The sequence below is a fragment of the Apaloderma vittatum genome, unplaced genomic scaffold (assembly GCF_000703405.1).
Source record: "Apaloderma vittatum isolate BGI_N311 unplaced genomic scaffold, ASM70340v1 scaffold507, whole genome shotgun sequence".
Taxonomy (NCBI): Eukaryota; Metazoa; Chordata; class Aves; order Trogoniformes; family Trogonidae; genus Apaloderma; species Apaloderma vittatum.
The window spans coordinates 938-26,531 of NW_009724270.1; the positions used below are offsets into that span (position 1 = coordinate 938).

The 25,594-nt window shown below is 40.3% G+C and overlaps 1 protein-coding gene across 1 annotated transcript; it reads right to left on the bottom strand.

Annotated features, from left to right (window-relative positions):
- Positions 1 to 4,631: 4,631 nt before the first annotated feature.
- On the bottom strand, positions 4,632 to 25,594 carry EEF2K (eukaryotic elongation factor-2 kinase). Its single transcript, XM_009872388.1, has 17 exons — positions 25,349 to 25,594; positions 21,716 to 21,816; positions 20,143 to 20,203; positions 19,237 to 19,274; positions 16,338 to 16,509; positions 15,499 to 15,648; positions 13,867 to 13,999; positions 13,035 to 13,162; positions 12,226 to 12,427; positions 11,891 to 11,958; positions 11,052 to 11,129; positions 10,304 to 10,366; positions 8,898 to 9,032; positions 7,517 to 7,705; positions 7,002 to 7,126; positions 5,404 to 5,582; positions 4,632 to 4,741 (listed from the first exon to the last, which is right to left on the bottom strand). Exons 1-17 carry the CDS (start codon positions 25,592 to 25,594, stop codon positions 4,632 to 4,634), a joined length of 2,178 nt encoding a protein of 725 aa, XP_009870690.1.

The window sequence follows — 25,594 nt, forward strand, 5'->3', positions numbered from 1 at the left end:
AGAGTCTGATTTAGCAGTCTCCCAGCACTTGTCCATGCAACAGTGGACACGATACCATCTACAGCACTGCACATTCGGGGGGGATGTGGGGAAGACCTGTGCAAGAGACCACATGGAGCACATCTTAGAGGTGGTTTTCTCACTGCAAGCACTGCTCGGCCCAACCGTTCCTTTTGCCCAGGCAGTAAGAGGTAACAACACTTACCCTGATATTGGTGAGCTCAGCCTCTGTCCCAGAAATGTTTGTGTGCCTGGCCAGACAGTTGCTTCTCCTGAACACTCAAGGAAGCCCACGTACCCAACATTATTCACATCAGCCATCTGTGACGCTTATAAGGGGTAAGAGCGCAGGTCACCAGGTTTCTCATTTTACCAGTGTAAGGTAAGATGATGATTACAGGACTTTAAAAAAAGAGTGAAGTTAAAGGAAACCTGAAAACATCACATACGCTACCAGCCTCATGTGCTTTCCTGGCAGTTAACCAGAGAAAAGCAAAGACCCAACACTTGTATCAATTATGTCTGGACTATGACCTGATGGTTACAAACTCCATGAGCTGTCCCCATGAAGTGTAGAGGTCTCAGCAGTGGGAGGCACATGTGATGCCCCTGAACTTAAACCTGAAAACAGCCTGACTCACCGCTAGCAGCTCTGGCCCTGAATCCAACCTGAGGGTCATGCGAAATTCTCCCTTTTAAAATTCAGATGAGAAGTCCTGACTTGGCTCATCTAAACTACATCTGTGTCTGTCAGGAGTCTTTCTACTCTCAGAAGTGAAATTACACCTGTGGGGAAGAGAGCAAGATTCAAATCAGTCCCATGGACCAGTAATTAGGAAACAGGTGATATCCTTATTTACAATTTATAAACTGTAAGCGTTGGCCATCTCTGTCCTTCCTGTCCCTGTCTTCCTTCATTACACTTGCCAAACACTCCAGCTCTCAGTGACAAGATCGCACTGTCAAATTTCACCGTTTTTCATCGTAGGGACAGCACAGTGGAATGAAAAGGCCCTGCTAGGGCTTTTTTTTTTTTTTTGTTAGGATATTCTGCTGTTTCAAAGTGCCTTTGCTAGAGAAGAATTTCATATTGTTTATACAGGTATAATAAATGATACTGGTCTACATAAAGCAATAAAAAGCAGCAGTAAGAACTCAATTTGAAAAAAAACTAAAAGGGCTGGTTATAAGTTTATTCTTGAACAGAAAAGGGAATAAATCATACTGAAGATGACAGTGTATCATTAGATAGTGTAGCCATTACAAAAAACCTCTCAGACCTCAAGTCATAGAGGACAAGCATTTCGATTCTTTTGTCAGGACTAAGCGAAGACTGAAGGCATCCTGCAAATCAGCACTTCAGTCCTTACACCTTACCCCATATTAGTAACAGACACTATGAGTAACTGAATGCAAATGAAACAGTACATCAACCATTTAGTTTGCTTGAGGAAAACAGATTTTGCTGGTACACATATAATTTTTTCCTCCCAGTTAGTTACTCCTGACTGTTGAAAGTGAATGAAATCAAGAATGGAGTAATAAAAACAAGACCAAGGATTTCCAGAAGCTTGCAGTAGTAGGATTGAACTTGGGCAAACTATAAGGAAAAAATCCAGAAACAACTCCCCATATCCAATGACTAAAACTCTGCTGAGAAAAGTCACAAATAGAAAAACTTTATTGACCAGCCAGAATGAAACCAGACAAAGTGAATGAGAGGACTAAGTGATGCAGGCAATCAGGATCTGCAGTCTGACACAAAAAGGCTTCCATCTCACTGTCCTTACCCAAGCAATATTCCCAGTAACATTTGGAAACAATGAACCCAGGTAAGTTCTGGCAAGCTGAGCCTCTGATTTATTTTCACGTTTTCTAAAAATACAAATTTTTATTTATTCATTGTGAACAGATTAAAAATACAGCATATAGCAATATCATTCCAAAAGTCTATCAAATATACAGCTTTTCTCTTCAAAAGAATGCAATATAACAAATTGTGCAAATTATTTCCGTAAACAATTTCCATTTTCAAATTATCAGCAGTCCTATTTATTGTATAGCTAAATAACATGATACCACCTTAGGACAAAAGGTAGTCTACGTAACTAAAAAAAGTAGTATCTGCAAACAAAGAATTAAGCATGATTATTTTTTCACTGAGCTGTATGCACATTTACATACCAGATCTACAGAGAACTGCCAGCAACTTCAGCAACTACTGAATTTAGCAAATTGAACTATGACAAAAAGTGTCAATAATTACTCTGTATGTCCTTTATATACAGATTTTGGATGGGCATATTCAATCTCCTCTCCTCCCTACATGGTTGTTGGTGTTACACATGCTTCCTACTCAAGGACTTGGCAACACCTTATGAGGAAAACAAATCCTTTTCTCCAAATTTGTTATCACTGTATCTGTTCTGCACAAGACACTCTGACTATTCATCTGTCTTCAGAGGTGAATCACACATTCACCTTTCATTGAGAGCTGCTACGTTAATGCTATGAACTGAAAAAGCAAAAAAAGCAGAACAGGCACATGAAACATAGGCACATGAAACAGATAGGCACATGAAACATCCATCTGACTTCTGATCTTACAAATTCTCATTCTACTTGAGCATATTCTGTAAAAAAAATTAGGTCCAAAAATTTGTTATTTTTTGCACCTAGCTTAATACATACCTAAACCCAAGTGAGATCTATAACTTAAGACAGTCCTCCATCAACGGATCAAGAGCTTCACCTTCATGCTCAAAATAAAAGAAGAACAAACAAAAAAAGTCTATGAGCACTACTTTCCCACACCCTCTGCATTATACAGCAAGAAGATGTGGCCATGTGTTGCAAGGCTGCAACAACAAGGCTACTCACGGCTACAAGTGCCTGGTGGTTAGAGCACCTACCCAAAGTCCAACATCCAAGGTTAACTTTTCCTTCTCTGCTAAGAAAGAATTCAAATCTTCCCACCTCACTTCCTTAATGACAGGATATCACCTCCTTCAGACAGTGACAGTTGTTACTGACATCATGCTCAGATACCGTTTAAACAATAACTCAAGATCCACTTGCCAGAAAGAGTAAGTGGTGAGCACAACTTTGGAGCCCAGTGACAGGCACTCGCACAGGAAAGCAAGAACTGATTTCTGTTCTCTGAAGGGTTTCTACATTTTACAAGGATTTATTATTACTTGGCTACACGTGCAGGAAGGCCCAACGAAATCGACTAGCAGCCTGCTTAGCTTTAAGCATGCTTTTAAAAGCTTGGCTCAAGTGAGGTGTGTGAGCATCGTAACTCACTTGGCACTTCACCACGACTTCCCATTATTCATACCAATTTACACCCTCCGGAGACTGCAAGGCAAAAAAGGCTAAAGCTTCCATCTTAATCTCTGTTAACCATGAGCAAGAAACAGGAACAGCTACTGCACTATCCATACAGATGCCACAGCAGCTTTGGAGTAAAATACTGGATTTGGAAGAAACTTCTCTCTGTGCAATGATAATTCAACCACCACCATGTATTTGTCCTCCCTGTTACTGGTTTGGATTATGCACATGGGACACAAATTCAACTGTTTGGGGATAATACGTTTTCTCTTTCTAACCAGCAATTTCCTCTAACTGTCATTTGAAACCATTCACAGATAAAACACTATTTTAAAAGCTGTTTAAATTAGATAAAATCATTTTCTGTGCATAGAAATAGGTGAATCAACATCTAACCTTTGCAAACATTCTTCTGGAAATGCTGGAAAGTGTATACTCATTTTAAGTGATATGATCTAGCTTCATTGGGAATTGAGATGCCACTATAAAAAGAACTTGAAATTATTCATATATTACAGATCTTGCTACTGTACATTATTGGACAAGTATCATAAGATCAGTAGAATTTAATAAAACTAGGTTATTATATGGTGCAAAATGCAAAAATGAGAGGTAGCTGGAGGCCTCACCTCATCAGGAACATCAGTGATTTTCTGATGGTAAAATATGTAACATTGATAATGAAGAACATAAACACATATTCCACCTTGAACATCCTTCCTTGCCAATCTGAAGCACCTGTGCTGCCTCTCTCCAAATTCTAAGGATTCTATCTGGAATTCATTTAAGAAGAATAATCAAGTGCCCAACACCACCAGTGTAACAGAATAGGACTACTTATTAAAATGAGTAGCTAGCTGCATGCTTAAACTGAAAATTTTCATTCACATGCAAGTTTGGTGAGACACACCAATAGTAGTGAAGAAATGCTTAGAATTTAGGAGAAGAATAAAAATGTAAACACAGTGATCATTTGCTGTGTGAAAAACAGGACATGAAACCTAAACAAACACCAGCTTCATTTTTTGTCAAAAAAACCTATGCCCCTTAGTTCTAACAGTTAAAAATATACAAAAGATCAAATGTGTCTGTATTACAGCTTTAAAACATTAGCACAAGTATGCTATGGCAGCCTACATACCACTTACTTTTAGATTTCTCCCTTCAAAAAAGAAATTACAAAAATAAAATACAAAAAAGAAACAGGTAACTCCACATAAAAATAGTTCTTTTTAGCTGCAAATGCAGCAAGTCTTTTAAAAAAATTATATACAAGAATTGCTTTAATTGCAGTGTCATTCTTCCATCATTGCCCAAGCCTCTTCTGCTTTTTGGTAGTACTGATTTGCCAGTCTGCCTTTCATGGCTTCCATTGCTGCTTCTGCTGCTTCTGTGTACAGCTCACCTAGAGGGGAAAACATCAGTTATGTTGACAGGGTAAATTAAAAAAAAAAAATCTCTTGATCCTGAAGCAATTAAAGGACAAAATGGGGATTTGAGGGTAAACTACAGGGCTGGAGGTATGAGCATATTTTAATAGTGTGAGCAGAGTTACATGAGCTGGGAATCTGGCTTTGCTCTTCCAGTTGGAAGTTACCTGACTGGCTGCTCATGGCTCTTCAGTGTATTTGGAAGGATTGGAAATATGACCAGCCTGTAGGATCCTCCAAGGCTTAGACTCTAAGTCTCTAAGACTTAGACACCTGACATGCAGATCACACAACAACTAAGCCAATGTCACGCAGGGCCTGGCAGTCGTGGGTGTAACTCAGAGCACGAGCAGCAACCCGCAGTTCGGAAGCCTCACAGGGAGTGGGTTGCTTGCTAGTGACTTATTTTGTCACAGGATTGGGCCTGGCACTGCTCACTATCCCGCTATCGGCGAGATTTCCTATTTCACTGTTTCCAGCCTTGTATCACTCATCATCATTAGAGCTCCACCCACAAATCTGAGTACTGACCCTCTGTGTAACAGCTAAAGCAGGAAGTATCTTTTTGGGATACATGCTGGGGAAAAAGGGAAGGAAAAGCAGGATTACTGATCACAGAAACAAAATGAAGCCTCACCTGATCTCTGTGGATCCTTATCCAGGTGGAATCCTCCTGCCATTAACATCTCTGCTTCCCTGGCCAGGAGCAGATACCGGGGCTCATCCTGCGTGCCATCATATTCACCTCCCTCATCATAGTCGGTCATGTTCAGTGCAGCATTGTACCAGTACAGTGCCTCCTTCCAATCCTGTACTCTGAAATTAAAAATAATTTTAGAAGACAGTTACCTTAGGAAACAAATGTCCTTTGCACTGGAGATTCAGAACTCAGTGTTGCACTAGCTTCTCAGAGTCTTGATGCTCTCTGAGAAAGCAAATGTCTTCATCCTCACTAATTCTGCACTGCAGCATCAGGCCACTGTATCAAAACGAGGCTGGGGTCACTTTATGCAATAAATGCAGAGGAAAAGTATCAGACTGAAGTGTCTTGCTGAACTCCAGGGCCTGAGCTTCACTACTTGTTGTAGGGTTTTAGTTTGCCATTTATATCTGTGAGGATAACTGATTTAGAAACAATCCAAAGTTCAGTGAGTCTTATTTCAGAAATATGTTAAACCCAGCAATTTTTATATTAAGAATGCTCAGTGGACTTCAGTGAGAAGTTTAATATTATATTAACTTTCTCCATTGCTAAGAGTTTCACTGTTGTGCAGAACACAAAACTCATAACAAAGACATACTACAACACAACAGTGGAAGAAATCACTTCCATCACCTGTTACATTTCGCACTTGAGGAAATTAATATTTTTCCACTTTCAAAAACTCACCTCGAACGTTAAAAAAAAAACATAATCAAACCAACGTACTGTGTAGCCTTTTGGCAATCTAGTTCTTAGTCACAACGTTGTTTCTTTTCCTCCTGTCAAGACAGGAGTGCTGGCCAAATTAAGAGTGACTTACCTAGGTAAAAGCATTTTTAAACTTCTTAAAATTTAAATCATCCTTAATTAAAAGTAACATCCTCAGCATTAAGCCTATGTTCCTATGACATTTCTATTCCTACTTTATTGTAAGGAGCAGTGAAAGACTCCAACTGTGACAAGTATTTCATTCATCATCTGCAGTCACTTTATGACTTCACCTGTATTTCCTGTTCCACAGTTTCTTTCACAGCTTTAGCAGAAAAACAACCCCTTTGTTTTAACATATGTGCTTTCAAAAAATCACTGAGGAGGAGATACGGCAGTTGCAAATACTCTTCACTCATTTTTAGGGTATTACATCTCCAAAAGGACTCTTGCATTCATTTTTTCCCCCACTGATCTCAGGATGTTCAAAACTCCCAGTGACATCAAAGGCAACTTTAGGCATTTTTGGGTTTTTTTTTTGCTCTATCATAGGGCAACTTTGGTATGACAGCAAAACTCAAACAAGCAGGTAGATTCAACACACATGCAGGTGTCCAACAGCACAAATGATCTATGTTGATGTATGATGGCCTAAACCCCGCTTTTATTCACACATGGGTAAATCTGAAGTAGTGTCAAAACCCTACTTCATAGCGTTACTTAAGGACGCTTTTCATATGAATGACAGGCAGCAAGTGCTTCTCCCCCAGATTCCCCACTCCATGGAGTACCACCAAGTTAGATTACTCAGCCATGCACAGTACCTGTCCGAACCAAGATTTACACCTGTATCATATGCTCTTGCTACCAGTATCATGGAAGGCCGGTCTCCTGCTTCTGCTGCTCTCAATAAGTAATCAAATCCTTTATTTCTGTTCTCCTTTGTGTCCTAGTAAAATAAACAAAACCTTTAAAATGCATGTTTCTAAGTAAAACCATCCCTTCCTTTCCCTAACACTAAATGAAGTTTCTCCAAGTCAGTTATTGCTGCAAGTGTTTAGCATGTTTGAGAAACAGGTCCAGCCCCAGAAAAACTAAGAAGCTGAAAAGTGAAAAGCTTCCCAAAAATATGCAGTAATTTGCTGGCAAAACCAGGAGCAGGCAGCCTTTTCTGTAATTAAGGACTCAGACAAAGCAGCAAAGTCATCTGTTTTCTCTGAAGAGGCTACAGAACACCTAACTACAGTTATTTTTGATCTTCATTCCCTGGTTTTTTTATGTTATTTTTACAGCAGACCACAATTCTGCATTTTGGCATTTTCTTTATCTTTCTGTTTACCTCCAGAGTGACCTCAGAAAGAATGTGATGTGGCAGCTGAGAGCACATGAGTCCTAACCCAACGATGGCTTCCAGCTCCCCACAGTCTGCAGCATGCTCCAGGTGAAAGAGGGCTGACTCCTGATCCCATTCCTTGTCCTTCTCACAGAAACGTCCAGCTTCATGATAGCGAACCATGGCCAAATGAACCTAGAACACAATTGTACAGAAAAGACGCGTAAGTGATAAGTAAAGATCTGCTTCTTCAAAAGCCCTGTGCCCATGCTTGGCTTAGGCACAAAAAATACCTAAGGGGACTGACTGACTTAAAGCTAATTGTGTACCTCTGTCACTGAGCAGAGGACTGGTTTGATAACACAGACTTGGAGCCCGACTTATGCCTGAACATATTAAATAAGCAAAAAGCGATGCTTATATGCAGTGCAGCTGCCTCTCCAGTTCTGTAAGCTTAGACACATAGAGCTTTATAAAGGTGACTATTAGAGACAAAAGACCTAATTCAGCAAAACAGTAGCTGCCACAACATCTTCCCACATCGGCATGCCCTAAGCAATATCCCAGCAGGTTGCCACATCAGAGCACGAGGTCCTGGGGCATGTCCCAGCAAATCTGCTTCGGCCTTGGACACCTTTAGGAGGGAATCAAAGACAGCCAGCCTACAACTGCCTCACATGTCGGCCAGCAGGGCAAACGGCAGCAACCATGGGTGACAGACTTCTATGGACAGCAAGGGCCCTCACAGCAAAGGAATTACTCTGAGGCACTGAAAATCCACAAGGTTATCCAGGTAAAATCTTTACACTAGCGAAGTCTTTGTTGTCAGTGGGGGCAAGATTTCATTCCAAATGTGTCATCTGATTTTGAAGGTTTTTCCTCCACCCTTCCTTAAGGGAAGGGCAGATTTCTTCTGTAAGTAAAAGGGCAGAGAACATCTGAGGCTCTCAGGATGCTTTGAGTGTAGGCTTAAGCCCACTCAAGCTTAATTCACACATGCATTGTCTGAGACAGTCTAGAGTAAAAATAGTTGGTCCGTGCTACCATTTTTCAGGAGCCCAACCTTGCCTATTTACAAGGCATGCGGTCAGGCACACCCTATCTAACTTTATCTTCTCTATGCGCTGCCTCTGAAAAGGCAGATGAACCAACAGCAGGGTCCTTCCCAAAGGAGCCTAGATGTTGCAAGTCCAAAAAGCAGATGGGACTCATGGGACCCTGAGCTTAGATGTCCCTTATAAAAGATGTTTAGGTGTCAGAAAGCTATAAACATGTTTTAATTTTCATCTGCACAACTAACTCATGAAGGACAACACTTCTACATAAGTAGTAAATACAAGATGTTTCTTTCTGGTTGGAAAGAACAGGATTATTAGACCCATCCTACCTTCCCAAGGACTGACTTTCCAATTTTCTTTTCAAGTTCCAGTGCATTGAGCCTCTGAATTTCTTGGGCAACACAGGATGGTCTGTGGATGTGGACTCTGGAAGAGTTGTAAAGATTCCATTTCTCCACACTGACCTGAAACAGGGAATATACTATTATTTCTAGGCAGAAATAAAATTTACATACTGTTCATATGGATTACCATCCAGAAATCAAAGCCTCCATTAATACTATTACTTATTAGTAAATACTGTAATACATGAGTTTCAAAAGACATGTTACTACTTAAATGAATTATTATTGTTCTTTATTAATGAAATGGAGTAAAGTCCTCTATTTCTAATCCCAACATCAAATATTTTTCATAAATTACAGCAGCAAAGTAAAACATTAGCTTTAAGTTCTGAATTGGGAAAAAAAAGTATGTATAAAAATAAGCACCTGAATAGCCACACTGCAAGCACTGAGTTTATACATGCACAAAAAAATTTAAACCCATTCTTTTATGGTCAGAATACCAGTTCAAAATATTTTAAATGCTGCTTGCATTCTACAACTCCAGAAAAATGAAAAGTAGAAATGCAGAGGATGATAGGCAGATACTTGCATTGGTGTTTCTTAGAATGTCCAATGCAAATGAGAACAAACAATTTTTCAACATAACAAGTGTATGGGAAACAGCAGCTGAAAAAAGCTTTCAGTCTTCATAATAAAGCCTTTGGATGTACACAGGGGAAGCACAACAGGGAAGGTTACTGGCACAGAACTTCAGTTTGTTAAGGCTGTTTCCTGAAACAGCAATATATAATCATTACAAGGAAATTCTGACAAGTGTATCTAATTAAATTATTCATTGCTGTCCAAGACCTGTTTTTATTTCCTTGAAGAATAGTTACGTGCTTAAGTTGATAGCCACAGAAGTTATATTTCATAAAAAAATATAAGAAGGTCTGATCTTCCCTAGCACAATTAGATATACAGTAGAGAGAGCTACTGTTGCATATTTTAAATAACGCACATTTTAAGAAAATCCTTAGACCCCATATGGGACACAATTCCAAAAATGAAGTGCAGAAAGGAAATATAATCTAGTTAAGTGGAAAAAAAAATCCATAGCACTATAAATACAAGTGAGAAATGCATGCATAACCACTAATCCATGTCAGGGATCAGTTAGAGAGGTGACAATTTGTTTATAACAGTACTTCTTTAACTGGAAAATAAAGACAAAACAAAAAAAGGAAACAAAAAAGAGAAGTAAGTTAATACCACTGTATATTCTGTAGCTGAAAAGGAAAGAAAGCTGACATCTAATTTAGTGATGTGAAGTTAGATGGCAGATGAGTGGGACAAAGGACAAGCAGAGTGGCAGACTCATTGTCTATCAACATTTCTGCTTTATTTACCCTTGCAGAGCTTCCCAAACTGTCTTCATCAGATTCATGTCTTCGGTTGTTGTTTGAGTGGCCCTACATTAACGTAAAGATTTGTATCATTTAATTTGCAGCAACTGATGTGTGCCAGTTAGCCCTCTAGACTATTCCCATCCAGAAAAATTAATAGTGATGATGACCAAAATAGTTTCCCCTGGAGCCTCTTCTCTCAGTGGTATCACAACACAAAAAGAAACATACTGAAATGGTAAAGAATACGGCACATTCAAGCTTTAATCCTGTACACTGGATATCCCATGAGAAATACCTTTCTGCTTCAAAGACGCAAAAGAAATTATATCTTTGGAAGTAATATTCTCCTTCCTATCTGCTAATTAACTATCTAGTTAAGATTTTCAGGTCAAAACCCATGTATATCTCAAGCCATATAAAGTAGAGAGGGTAAAAGAATCTGAAAGCAGATCATATTCATGGATTCCATATGACAAGAAGGTGGCTACATTTCCCAAATGCAATATAGAATACTTAAAAAACTCCACAACATCTAAAATCAAGCTCCTCATTACAGATAGCCTTTTTCCTATAAAAGTATCATTAACATTCCCAAGATGAATAAGTAATTTTGCAACATGAGGGAATTTCTTTCCAACTGTTTGCTCTGTTTACAAAGTCTAGATCAAGAGGAGTAAAAAAGTAAGATTCTTCTATGGAAACAGTATGAACAGGCCCAGCTCTGCTAAACCCAGAGACAGGTTCTCACCCTCTCTTTATGATCCAGATCTTCTAGGTCACTTCTCTTTTCACTAGGATATCCACTGTCTCCACCATTTTCAAAATCCTAAGAAGGTAAGAAGAAAACATCTCAGCATTAGCACTACCTTTTTTAAGGATCTAAGCTTGGCATTTCCCACAGAAAACCTTCTGCTGGTTCAGTAAGATATGTTGAGTGGATATACTGGATGAAAATGATTTTACATTGTGCTATCTCTGACAGATAGAACAGGACTTAAATACCCAGGAAGCACTGTCCACATTTGTGTTCTCTCTGAGATACATTACAAATAAAATTGGAATCCCATACTTTACCAAACAAAGAGTCCACTCAACATAGCTTTCAATCTTCAGCAGTAGCCAGTTAAGAAGAAAACACAGGAACCAACAGCCCTTGGTGCTAAGGCCTGACTGTTGGAAAATTCCCTTTGCAAACTTTTTGCAGTCTCCTCAGGCGAGGTTCTCTAACGCCCCACAGCACTGGTATTTGCACAGACCTAATCAACGGGGATTCTGTTCACCTTTCATACCACAGCAGCTGGCACAAGTGCCAGACACAACACGCAGGCAGGGGAACAGATGCACATTTTAATTACCTGTTAAAATACACTGGATGCAAATAAATATCTGGAGGGGAAAAATATACTTTAAAATAAAATGTTCTTCCTTTATCAGAAGCGGCAAATGTATGCAGGTAATGTGACGGGCAGCACTGAAAGCAGGCAGAACGCCTTTATGTACTTTTACTGAACAAAGACTTCAAACAGTCCTTTAAAGATACACTGACTAAGGAACTGCAATCTCATTTTCTGTTGGAAAGAGACTCACCCTTTGGTTATCAAGCTGATCATCATCTTTGTGAACCAAATTATCTACTTCATTGAACACAGGCCAATCTAGAAAGAAAAACATTTGCTTCTTATTTTTAGCATCACATGCTTGATGATAAATCTCAGGGTACCACAGTTTTACCACGTTTTTCACAGAAGCATCTGTGCATTTATTATCTAAGCAGAAGTACTTTTTTTTGCTCAAAGAAGAATGCTACAGACATATTCTAGGCTAAATACAACATCCTGTTGTGTTTAAAACCAACAAAATAAACCAAGTCACTACCAAACGTTCAGGAACCCCCAAGGAAGTTACGTATGAAGCTCACTCACTAAGCACATCCACCTTCTGGCTGTGAGGGGTTGCCGAGGAAGGCGAGCAGGGTAGAGAGTCAAATGCTACATCGCTCATGCTTTCATCTCCAGAGTTTTCAGACAGGCGGAAGAGCAGAGGAGGCCGACTACCAGACACTGTTCTCACTCGGCTGCTGCCACATTTTTCCTCTGTGCCACGGAGAATTGTCTGAGCAGATTCCTTGGCAAATTAACAAGAAAGTCCCATGAATAATGCTTCTCTGTATTCTAAGCCTGCTACATAAGCCAACATGAATGTTTATTAGGAGTTCTCTATAAAAGTGAGGGTATAAATACGCACACGTATACAGAATTATTTGCATTGAAAAACTCAACAAACCAACAAAACATCAAGTCCCGGCACTGTTGCAGTCAGAGAGAGTTCTGTTTAAAACTGAATTTCATTTAAAGAACTTCACTGAGTCTCACTCCCACTAACAGGAGTTGAAACTGAGATCAGGTGAAGATAATCAGTTCTATTCTTATCTTTTCCCCAAATTAGGAGGCCTGTGAGATACAAAACTCACTAATGACTTCAGCATTCAGAAATATACTTGGTCCTAAATATACGTGTGTTGCAAGGTTCCTTATTAATAAAAGCTACAGCATTAATTCTCAGACAAGTGTGGATAAGGCAGATTTAAACATTTGTATTTTAAACTGTAACATAAGTGATTACGCCGTTTTTATTTGCTGCATAAATAGCATATCCTGGTTTATTTACAGGGCTTTTAAAGTTAGAATAAACCAGCTATACTGCTTAGTTACTTTTTTTATCAAGCACTTACAAGCAATTTTTTATTATAATCCAGGGCATCTTTCTCTTTGGATGAAAGATCAAATGGTGTAAGTCCCATGCTTTTGCAAATCTTGTTGCAGAAATGAGAATGAAAGAATAAGGCCATACCTCGAACACCTAAGCATTAAAAAAAAAAAAAGTGAAGGAAGGGTTTACTCAAAGTTTATATGTTGGTATACTTATTAAAAGCTCGAAGCCCCAAAACATTTTCTAAAAAGTCAAAAGAGAAGACAAAGTGCTTTGTAGCACACACAGCTCAAGTCACTTACATTTTATTTCAACACCTGTAAGGTCTTTTCACCCTCTCTGCAGGAGAGGGTGAAAAGGAAGTGTGTAAAATCTTCAAAAGCTATGTATGCAAACAATATAATAATTTATCAGCTGTCTGCATCATTCAGAAACATGCCTGAATTTGATCCTGCTTACAAAACTTGCTGTGTCCTACGAACAACTTCAGGTATGGATACTTGGAGCTTTAAAAAAATGCAAGGCTTATCTCTCCACATTCAGCTGCATCCAGTCCTGCAGTGTGGCAAGGAAATGAAAAGCCAGGACTACTGCTCTCACATTGTGGGAAGATACTTTATTTCATTACTTGTTTGGTTTAAAAGTTGGTCAGGAGACAAGAGCCAAGATCAACTCTCATTTAAACCTGCCCTTGCTGCCCTGTTCAGGGAATCCCTACGATAGAAATTCCCCACCTGCTGACAAGACCCTCAGAAATGTGCCTGCTCAATCAGCTGTGTAGCAGCTACTCAGCAGACAGCTGAGAAGAAAAAATAAGAAACCATCAGCATGTGAAACAGGATCATGGATTTTACCTAGGTTGCCATCTCCAAAATCTGTACCGTTCTCTGTATGGATCTGAGGGTCCGTGTAAAGATCTCCAACTCCCTGGATATCAACAACAATGAGTTGGTGTCCTGAGCGTTCAAAGGTGAAGTGACTAAAGGCCTGGGAAGAACCAAAGATGTGTGAGAAAACTCTCCTTTGAGCTTCTGAAAACAGCAACTCATATTCACCTCATATTAATAGGCAGAGAAGTCTGATAACCCTATTGATGAAATATAAATGGTATAAACATCACAATGAAAACAAGGAGAGACTAAAAGCATGTAGTAGATTGCTTCTCCAGCCTGCCCCCACTCAAAGATGGGCTAACAGAGGTAGGGTGAAAAGCAGAAGTAGGAATATGCAGAAGAGAGAAGATTGCTTTATTCCTCCTTCCTATACTGGATATTCTGTTTTCCGCTACAGTCTTCAAGCGGGGAGCTGCCTGGCAGAGCGAACACCACTGGGCTCAAGCCAGTGCAGAATAACTTCTACATAAACATTCTGGCTCTGCCTGTGGATCTCCAAGCTCTGCAGCCATGGGACACTGCTTTTTTTTCTGCCAACAGGCAGAGTTCTGCTACATTTTATAAAAAAAAAAAAAATGAGCATCTCCACAAATTCTCCTTCCCCTATCATGCCCTCTGTGAGGTCCTCCTGACTGGTTAATGTCGCCCTACATTTGTGTATCAGGTAATAAAATGTACATTTGTCCCCTTTAAATGCAGTGTTGCAAGAATCAGGTATAAAAATCCCTTCTCTTTCGCATAAAGCTGAGACATTAGGAATCTTCTGGGAAGGCCTCCAAAAGAGCACTGCCAGGCCTGGGGGAGGTGACTGGTGGTGATAGACAAATATTTTAACTGCAACGAGCCTCACAGAACATTTTGTTCCCAATCTGTGAAAGCATAGCACTGATTCAGCGTACAAAAGACAGCCCAGAACATAAGCCCTCTGCTTACATTAAGCATCATGGCAAATACCTTAAAAGCAGGGGAAAACAGTGACAAGAACAAAACCTTCAAGCCGCAGTAAACAACCTTTTGGCTATGCTGACCACTCCACATTTTTCACCAGTATTTTAAGTCTTCTATGAGATCCAAGAATCACTTGAAATCTGTACTTGTATTTATATACGCAGCCTCAGATTCACCTATTTAGATGCTGTAGCCAAAACAACCCAAATTCTTATATGCAAATGGCTAGATGTTTAGTTATATGAGATGGGTATCTGCCACCTCCATCTGCATATTACAAGAGGCACCAGAAGACTATTTAAGACATAGTACATGAGAGTTCTCTCTCCCTGCCCTAATTTGAAGAGAGTCTGCAGTATGCTGATGCTTGCAATTATAATCAGAGTCAAAGGGCTTAAGTTTTCCAAAGCATATTAACCATGTTCAACTCAACTAAAATCAGACACAGAAATGGAATAAAGAAGCACTCGGCGCTTTAAAGAGCAGGCCCCAAATAAGGGGCAGAGGTACTGCAAAAGGAGAAATTAATTTGGCATTGTACTGTAAAGCCAGTAGTTTCCTTTCTTGGCAGTAATGCAACCCTCTGGACCTAGCCAAGAAACTCCCTGCAGCAGACTCTATGGAAAGCATTAAACAAAGCCTCACTTGCGGAGTAAGACGAATGTTGTCGTCTCGCACAAATCCAGAATTTGAGTTGTATTTGATGTATTTGCCCTCAATGTAATGTTCCAGATGAAAGAGAGGCTTTCCAGGTCTGTTCTTCATTTCAATAATACAGGTCTGTACTATATCCACCTGGGGAGGGAAAGATAAACAACTAAGAGAATACTGTCCTCAGATCAAAGCTTGTGTCAATCTTCCAGCTGTGAAAACTTTCCCAATGAAAGAAGCTGAACAATTGCAAAGATCTCTCTGTTTAACAAGGGGGCGGGGCAAGAGTCATGTGCTGCTTAGGTTGTTGGAGGAATTCCATAAATTAAAACAGTCACTTCAAAACCAGCTCATGTCTGCAACAAATCCCTCTGGAAAATTCTTACTAAGTGTTGGCTTTCTAGCCTATCTTTGTGGGTAACTTAAGAGTAACACTGCAAAGAGTCTATACCCAGAGAGCAAAACATACAGGAACTACAGGAAAGAAGGGGAGGGACTCTTTACCAGGGGAGTGTAGTGACAGGTTGAAGGGTAATGGTTTCAAATTGAAAAAGGGTAGAGTAAGGTTAGATACTAGGAAGAAATTCTTTTCTGTGAGGGTGGTGAGACACTGTACCAGGTGGCCCAGAGAAATTGTGGAAGCCCTCTCCCTGGAAGCGTTCAAGGCCAGGTTGGACAGGACTTTGAACAACCTGGTCTATTGGAAGGTGTCCCTGCCCACAGCAGGGGGTTGGGACTAGATAATCTTTAAGGTCCTTTCCAGCTCAAGCCATTCTATAACTCTAACAGGAGAGCAAGACTGCATTTTTGCTTGGCAAGATCTTCGAATGTACCTGCTTTGGTGGCTTGTGCCGGTTGTACTCTTCGCCCCAGAGTTTTGCTTCCATCTGAAGTCGGACATCCTCAAAATACACATCCCTGCTCACAGTCTCTATGTATTGCTTGGCAACATAGTTATAGGCACCTTTCCAGTTCTGTGTGTGCAAAAAGTTGGACAGCTTTTTCCTGAAAGAACAAGCAGTTGTCCGTGAAACGAAATCCAAGAATTTTAATTCAATCTTTCCCATTTCTTTGCTTTCATGGACAGAGCCAGGCCCTGAGATCAGTATCACCCTCAGTCATTTACTAGATATTCTAGCTGAAAAGAGGAATACCCAATATGAATGTCTGGGATGTGCCAAAGTTTCTGTTTGATTTGACTGCAGCTGCTCTTATTCTGAACTTTCTCCTTTTCTCATTTCCTTTCCCTCCCTGCTCCCGTCAAACCCAGAGTATGAAGGGTGGATGCCACCTCAATGCCCTGTTCCAATGTCAACAATTATTTTCTGCAGAAATTAGCAGGGAGTGGCCTTTCAAATATGAGAGGAGAAAATCCTCTCCTACAATAAGAACGAACCACTGCCTTCTCAACGTGCTCACGAGTGGCTGCTCAACTACTCAGTATCCCCCATGTACACAGAAAGAAAACTAGACCTGACAGTTCTCTTATGATGCAGTTTTTAACTTTTGTTGATGTGCAAATCTTCAATCCACAGATGCCTCAGAAGTGGGGAAGAAATAAAAAAAAAACAAAAAAAACCCAAACAAACAACTTTGACAAAAGAAGATCTGCTAGTTGCCAACAAATGGATTAAGCAGGTACCCAACGGCTGCAGAAGATGCCAATGTTCAAGTCAAATCGGGAAAAAACCCTACACTGTTATCAAGAATTCCAAAGCAGACACAGTCTCCTTCCTAGAACAGCCTCATCCATTTATAGGGGACACAAGAGGAAAAGCACTTCTCTCCCCTCTGTCCCCATCTCCCTGCCCCAAGTTAATTCAGCAGAGAAGACAGCAGATACTGTGACAGGAACAGTTTTGCTGGAGACTCCAGCAAGGTCAAACCAGTCTGGAGGGGCAGGAAGAGTATGGGAGTACGAAGACGAGTATCTAGAGTCAGGCATGGCTGACTACGGAGCAGCTCTCACACTCTGTTCAGCAGCAAACAATGGGTCTTGAGCCTTTCTTGATGCTCTGGCAAACTGCACACTTTGAGAAGGTAGCAGCAGCACTCAGAGTCTCAACTCTCCTCCCCCCCACCTCCTCGCTCTTTCTCAAGACCTTGGTACAAAGGTCTTGTTACAGGGGACACTCCAAAGGCAAAGCAGCTTCCGACTGTCTGTCCTCCTGCAGGGATGGGCAGACAGTCACTCTAACAGAGGCCCTGGAGAGAAAGAACAAGTGAGAAAAGAATTTCAGCCAGGACTTGAAACCTTTCCAGTTCTCTGAAGAAACACATTTCTCTGCATAAAACAAGCCAGCTCACGTGCTATTCTAAAGCCAACACTCTCTGAAGTTCATTGAGCCAAGTGCAGCCAATGCTGTCGCTGTCATGACTAAAGAATTGCAGAGTTGCAAAAATCTAGGAGAGAGACCTCCACATGGGAAATACCAGTGCGCCGCTGGAGTTATGGAAAATACAGCAATAAGAAGCTGACCTACGAATTATGCTTTCTGTGGACATGAGGTAAGACAAAGCTGCAAAGATAAATTTCTGTTTCTGGCACTACTCAAGACATTGTGTAACGACAAATTTGGCAAATAACAAGAGCTCAAAGCAATGTCAGCAGGCTAAGATTTGTTACTTCCTAGGCTTCATTTACTGCTGTGTCTATCTGGCTTTGGAAGAATAGAGCCCACAGCACAAACTGATACTGGAACAATGCCAAACTGGAGGACCGAGGGGTTACTCTTCTTCCTCTTTGCTCAAGTTCAAAGCATCACGTTTCTGTCATTCAGAAGTTTCTCTCCTTTCCAGAATTGAAACCAGACATAAAATGCAATTTTAAATCTGGATTATATAACTAGAAAGAAGGTGGAACTACCTTAAACACACACATGTACATTTTCCAGAAAACATTAATTTCCAGATCCTGGAAAGGGTGGGGTACTCTTCTAGCATGAACTGATTTATAGCTAAATGCTAATGCCTGCAACTGTATTTGCTACAACTCTCCAAGGAAAGAAAAGTTCCTTTTCTGTCTTCCCCCATGCTTTACCCTTCTGGAAAGATTAACTGCTGTTGCTAAAGCTCGGCCTTACTCAGAACAGGATTATTCTGGTACACGTGATCCAAAGTTAACTCTGGGACGATAACCTTCTCCACCAAGGGAGGCTTTCTCAGTTGAGACTGCACCATCCAACTACACTTTCTTCTGCCTAACTATAGGCCTCAAGGTGGCCTTCAGGCTGCACACACCTACTGCCTCACATCAAACGAAAAGATATTTTAGCACACCAGGAACACAGAAACAAAGTAGCTGCTTCTGTACCTTTATGGGTATTTTGTCTCCCAGAAATGGTGGTAACAGCATAAATTCAAGAACTGCTAATTGACAGGTTGACTATACCGGCTGGCACTGGATGTGATTGCACATTATTCATCCCACTGCAATTCTAGTACAGGCAATGGCTTGATTTTCCAAAGCAAGATCACTGGATACCTGCACCACGCTTGCTTGTTCTTCCCTTAAGAGAATGTTCTGCTTTCTGAACCCCACTCCCCATGCTGTGGCCAGAGTCACACAAACAGGAATAAACCCCTCAGCTATGCCTTTTAAGAAAGGCACAGCAGGGAGCTAATGGGAAGCTGCACTTTACACGTTTTCCACCACACCTAAGTGAAATTCCAGTCACCACAGAAGAAATTACTGTAAGGAGGCCAGCAAAGATAAAGCCAGCAGATACTTACGTTCTGAAACACTCTCGCATTGCTCCACGGCCAAAAGGCTAAGAGAAAGAAAAAACCAAAAGCTCAGCATTGTCATTTTCACAAAGTTAATTTTTAACCAGAAAGACACACACAACCACATCTTCCCCCTTTATATCTGTCAGAAAGCAGTTCTCAAACAGGCTCTACACAATATCTATTTCCTCAAAGAAATGTGAAAATAGTGTAAGTAGGAACCTGAGGAAAAGACTTTTGGAATAAGCTCACCCTCAATACCCAGCAGATACGATATGTCTTTGAAAGAAGCTGTTTAAATTCTCTCTCCAGTTTGGACTCGGCTCTGTTACAACTGCCTAGAGAAGCTCTCATTGCAGACTTCATGCTCTCCACATTCAGGCTTCTATACAGCATGAGCCAAGCTGATCATCACCTCTCCAGACACCAGATACTATGTCAGTAGCACAGAGCACAGTAACTCCAACACACCACCAAGCCCATGATTCAACTGGGAAGCAACAGTAGATTCTACCCTCACATACTGAAAATTCAGTCTGTTTTCATCTCAGGAGCAGAAATTATTTGGAAGCACACAAAATAATAGGACTATTGCCAGGCAGGGAGATGAAGCCAGTAGGAAGTGGGAGGGCTGAAATGGGAAGGAAATCACTGAGCAAAGAACAAATGCCTCATGTTGCTGATGGGGAAGGGCTGACTCCATGTTCTAGTCTACTCTGAAAAAAAAAAAAAAAGGCTGTTGGGACACCAAAACATAATGGATAAGCCAAGGAAAAAGAGGGGTAGGAGAAAATAATGACATTGAGACTTCAGAACTTATATACGAGGAAAGTATCTTGCTGCTACTATTCAGCAACAGGAAGGAAATGACAAATTTAGTTTCTAACAAACATGAAGACAGCGAGATCTTACTTGTGAAGCCATCTTGATAAGGACTTCATCTTCAACCCAGTCCCCAGTAACTGCATTGTACCTGCAAAACCAGGAGACGTTCCTCTTAGGAAAATGCAGAGAACCCAATCCTCCCATCCCCAGCACCTATCCTTCCTTATCTCTAGCTGACTGCTAAAAGGCCCTGCTGCCACACCAACCAAAAACCTTCTACTCTTCCCATCACACTCCTGCCCCTCCTTACTTGGGCAGGAAAGAAGAAATACATACACCTCTTTGAAAAGACACTGAATCCCATTGGCAATGTACAGATTCCACTATAGAAGCTAAACTTTTGCAATGCTACAAATTAGGTTTTACACACTTTGACATTACATCTCCTCTGCCACGCCTAGGCAGTACACCAGGGCAGAAAGAGCCTTACCAAGTCCTACACAGTGGTCAGGTCATCTTCCCCCAGCAGTATGCTTGCTTAAACCTGGTTCTAGCTGGAGACCTGCCCCAGGGTTGTGGAGGATGTGAGCAGAAAGCAGCACCAGACATGACTCTGAAAAGCAGCTGAGCCAGGAACTGCCCAGCACTGCACCACTGGAGTAGTAAGTCTCTGCACAACACTACGATAATATAAAGAGTACAACTGTCGTTTCTCCCCACTCCTTTAATTCCCACCACAGTAAAAGACAAACTGAGAACCACAGCCATTGAGTCACCAACACGTAATTGTATCCAGCCTGATTCCTCCAGAACTTTCATGCCCGTCCTCACCCCATATAGCCCCTTATCACTCATTTGCAGCAGAAAAGAGGTGGAAACAGAGCATCAAGGTAATCTCTTTTCAGTCGGGTAACTGAGTAGCCTTAAACCAGTATTATCACTTATTTGTATTTTAAAATATGCAAACTATTTCAGGACTGTGTGGCTGACCACAGACAGATGCAGTCTACAGGGAGGAAGAGCGAAGCCTCCCCAAACACTGATGCTACGTGGTAATTAACTGGTCTCTAACTCTTACCCCTTCCACCCAGAAACCTGTGTCAGTAGGGTAAATGTTTTGGCAAAGCCTGCGCTAAAGCACTGAGAACAGTTTAAGGGCCACGCTCAGTTTCAGCACGTACACCACACTGAGCTATTCTGGGCTTTCTAAGGATCTAAATTCCAGCCACATGCAGCAACACTGCACGGACAGGCAACAGTAAAATTATTTTTGGAAAGGCAGAGTGTTATGTTGCCTTTTTTTTCCCCCCCTAAACTCTTTAAGTATGCTGCCTTTTTATTTGGATTGATTTCCTTATTAGATTAAGTTTATAGCATTAATAAATCAGCTAGAAAATACTTTCCAGCCTTGTTTCCTGTCTACATGGTGAAACTCAGATACTACTTAGAGTGTCAGTGGTTTGGTGAAATGTTTATTTTTTGATAATGTGTAATATTTACATGTTCCTGGGAGATTCAGTTAAGACACTCATCTTGGACATCATCAAAAGTTCTTCAGCCATGTAATTACACATATTCTGAACTACACACAAACAGGGCCCTTGCATAAACCAGCATATTCTGTTTTACATCAGCATTAAAAGCAGAAAGATCCACAGACCTGTAACGAGTAGCGTGTTCTGTCTCAATGTCCTCCAGATGAAACTCTGCCCATGGATCAGGCATGTGCTTTGCTTTCTGGATAGCATGTTTCCAGGTTTCCTGAAGAAGTTTCACACTGGCACGTTAGTTATAATCAGCAGCAATTCACAACAACGGCATTTTCTACAGCACATCAGGACTTCAATGGTACAAAGATGTGCAACCACACAACCCCCCAAAACACGATTCAGAGCTGGGGCCCAGTGATACAAAAGACCACTCTGAAATTTTGTAGCTTCAAGCATAATGAAATACAATTAAGAAAAATAAAGCATCATGTTGCAGTTCAAACTGCACCACTATGAAGTTACTGAGAACAGAATCTGGTCTAGTATACAGCAAATAAAATTTGCAAAACTCATTGTAATTTGCAAATATCTCTAACATAGGTTGCATTTAGTGATAAGTCACAGAGATTGCATTAACTCATTTCACTTTTGATTTTTAACTTTTTGCAACCGACAGGACATACTTGCAGTGTAAGTATAAAAAAAGTGACAGAGCAATATGGAGGAAGAAAAAGATTTTGTAAATCCCAAGGCCCCCCCCCATTGTACTCAGCATAAGAAAGAAGAAATTAGAATGCTATAAAAATGGATTATTACAACAATTCCAGACAAGTAGCTATTTCAATCTCCACCAAGTCAATAGTAAAAAAAAAATAAAAATAAAGGAGTTTTCTGGAATATAAACAGTCTTTCTGTACCAGCCAATTTGGATGCTTTTCTGTTAACATTCTGATCTCCCCCTTTTTACATTGTACTGTTCCAAGAGAACCGGAGATATGATCCTGAGACGTATCTAAGGCCTTCTACAAGGAGAGATGGAGAAAAGGCCACTCTGCACCCCTGCTGGTAAAGAAATACTGAGGTCTGAGATTTTGTTACTGCCTCTCTCACTGAATTTGAAGTATGTAGAAACGGTAACTTTTAAAATACTGGTTTGGGTTTTCTCCCTTTGGAATTAAAATCTCAGTCAAAACGTGTAAAAAAAAAAAATCAGCATAAACCCATGTTAGCAATGACATCAAGGAAGTTTTTGAAGCAGCTGAGTTTTTGTTTATGCTTATTTTTATTTCATCTGTAAATCTACATACATAGCAAACAATTCAAATGCTCCCTTTTCCGACAATAAAAATCACAAAATGAACACACTACTAGGATAAATAAAACAAGTCTAAAAGACATGCTAAGAAAGATTTCCTACATGTTTCATAACAAAATGAAGTTGCCTCAGATCATACTTCTATATCCAAATATATATGAAATAAATAGGGAGAGACAGAAACAGGTAATTGATGAAGCAATTCGCCTTATGTCAAATCATTTCTGAGTAGGGTCTCTCTCCAAAAGGTGATCTGTGTCGATGCTAGGTAATGACTGAAATAAATTAATTACTTGTGCTTGATCTTGTGAGGTGCTTTTTACAAAAGCTGTCCTCAAACAAACAGAAATTTTGCGTACAGCGTACAGCTGCCATACAGACCAAGTAGATGTTTTGCATCTATTCTATTCTTGTCCACAGTAGGAAATACTGTGAAGAAATAACTACAGATGTGTGCTTTAAAAGAAGTGACATTTCAGGGTAAAGAACAAAAGATGGGTATTATTTCATTTAACAGATATCTTTTTAATTTTGACTCGATTAGTTTTATGGGCTGAGGCAAGTAGTTCCTCCAGATAATAAAATAAAAAAATGCCATAAAAGGGAAAACACAAAACCAAAAGAAAAAGACTTAATGTATCTATTAGATATGGTGTTCACATTTTCTTTTTAACCTACCCGACTATGGTCAACCACAGAGCCGTGCTTAGAACGATGCTGTGTGTCATTCTATAGGACGCATGAGAAACACAGAAGTAGGAAAATACATGTGATAAGACAAATGATTGACAGTCTCTGTTGTCATGTTAATTAAAAAAATAATTTCCACTTAAAAGACACTCTTCACTTTATATTTCTAATTTAATTCTCAGAACACCCATGAACAAACCTATTAAGTGGCAATTTTTTTAACTGGAAAACATGAGTTAAAAGGGTCTTGCCTATTAACTGGCTAACTAAACATTCCTGAGTCCTCTTTAAAGGCACAGAACTACTGTGTACTCTGCATTTCATTATCAACAACCCATGCTGCCATTAGCTTTGTGGTTTGAGAAGTAGACTCTGATGAGACTAGACAGTGGCAGTTCTCGTGTTATCAGTCCTGTCTGTCTGCTTCACCACGTTAGAATTCACCATTTCTGCAGCTTAAGCAGCTGATGGAGACTTGCTTGCTCCCCATCTCAACCCAATGCATTTTATCTGCGATAGGGGCTGAAATACCAAACTAGACACTGTGGAGCCCAAAGCATGGGCATGTATATTCTGCAGAAGCAACCTGATAGCTTAGGAAGAAGGAAATAGTTGAAGCGTCTTAAGTCCTTAGCAGTTTTCTCTCAGACCACATGACTCAAAACTCACACTGCAAACCCAGAGGCAAGTGTTTCGTGCTAAAACGTCTACACAAAAGACAACTAAACTTCTTATCATAGTTTAGTTTATGCTATGCTAAGCAAGTTATCTCCCCTTGTCTATACTGAACTCTTCAGCCTCCTTAGGAATATGGCTCTTTTTAAGTTTCTATTAACTACCCTTGGTTAAATCTTACTGCAGGCAAGACAGTTCATGTTAGCTGACTGAAATAAACCCTCTGCCATCTCTCCAGGAATAAAGCATGCATTAGGCACAACCAAGATTTTAGAGTATCTATTATAAATGTTAACATGTTACTTGTTTAACAAGAAACCTGTTAATAAAATGCATTAAATTCTAGCCTAGATAAAAAATTAGGAGCCATGCCAGTTTAGCACGAACGGCGCATGTCTGGAACAATACAGTGCATGTCTCTAACGCTCCTGAGGTTCCACTTAGTGCGGGTTCTCCTCCCTTGACCTGGCCTGATCCATGCACAGGGAGCCCTGTGGCACAGGACACGCTGCCAAGGAAGCACCAACTGTGGTCCCTATGACCTCTCTGCAACGCTGTGATTGCTGCTCATTTTAAAAAGGTCAGATACTGCTCAAGTAGTCCGTCAGGAACTACTGCCAGTGCGATGCTTCATTCCCAAGCACGAGATCAAACATGTTAAAAGCCCACTAAGAAGGAATTATAACCTAAATCCCTACCATTACAATGTTATAATTTACATTTTATTTGTCCAAATAAAAATATTGTGGATTGTTAACTCTGCTTGGCAAAATCCATAACAAACTATCTCTTGCCAGTCCCCAGTTCAGCTTACAAGTATCATCTTTTACGTCTCTCAACCAGCGTATTGCTTTTTTAAAGGTCTGACCATAATAGCAGTGATTTGTCTGCCTGGAATCAGCTGCCTTTGTAAATGAAGATCTCTCACTGAACTGAAAGGGACAATAAGCAATTCGATGGCAGTGACAGACTATTGGCTTAATGGAATTAACTGCAGGTCTGGAAAAATACAGATATATTTTTTCACTGAAAAGTGTTAGTACAAGAGAGGAAGCAGTTAGAGAATCTCACATGCCAACTACATAAAACCAAAATCTTACAGAAGGCTGTAGCAAATACTTACCTTAAAGCTAAACAAGTTTCTAGGAGAAGAGCTTGAACTGTACTGCTCAGTTTTTGCTAAGTTGCTGTAATAATTGTCAACTTTGATACCGTCAGACTTGTTAGAAACCGGATCATCAGTTATTGGGCAGATAAAATAATTGTCTTCATCATCACTATCGGCATCAAGATAATTTCCAGAGTTGACTGCAGCTGATCTAGCATTATCAATGCCTTCCATACGAAAAATTAGATCTTCGTCTGCCAT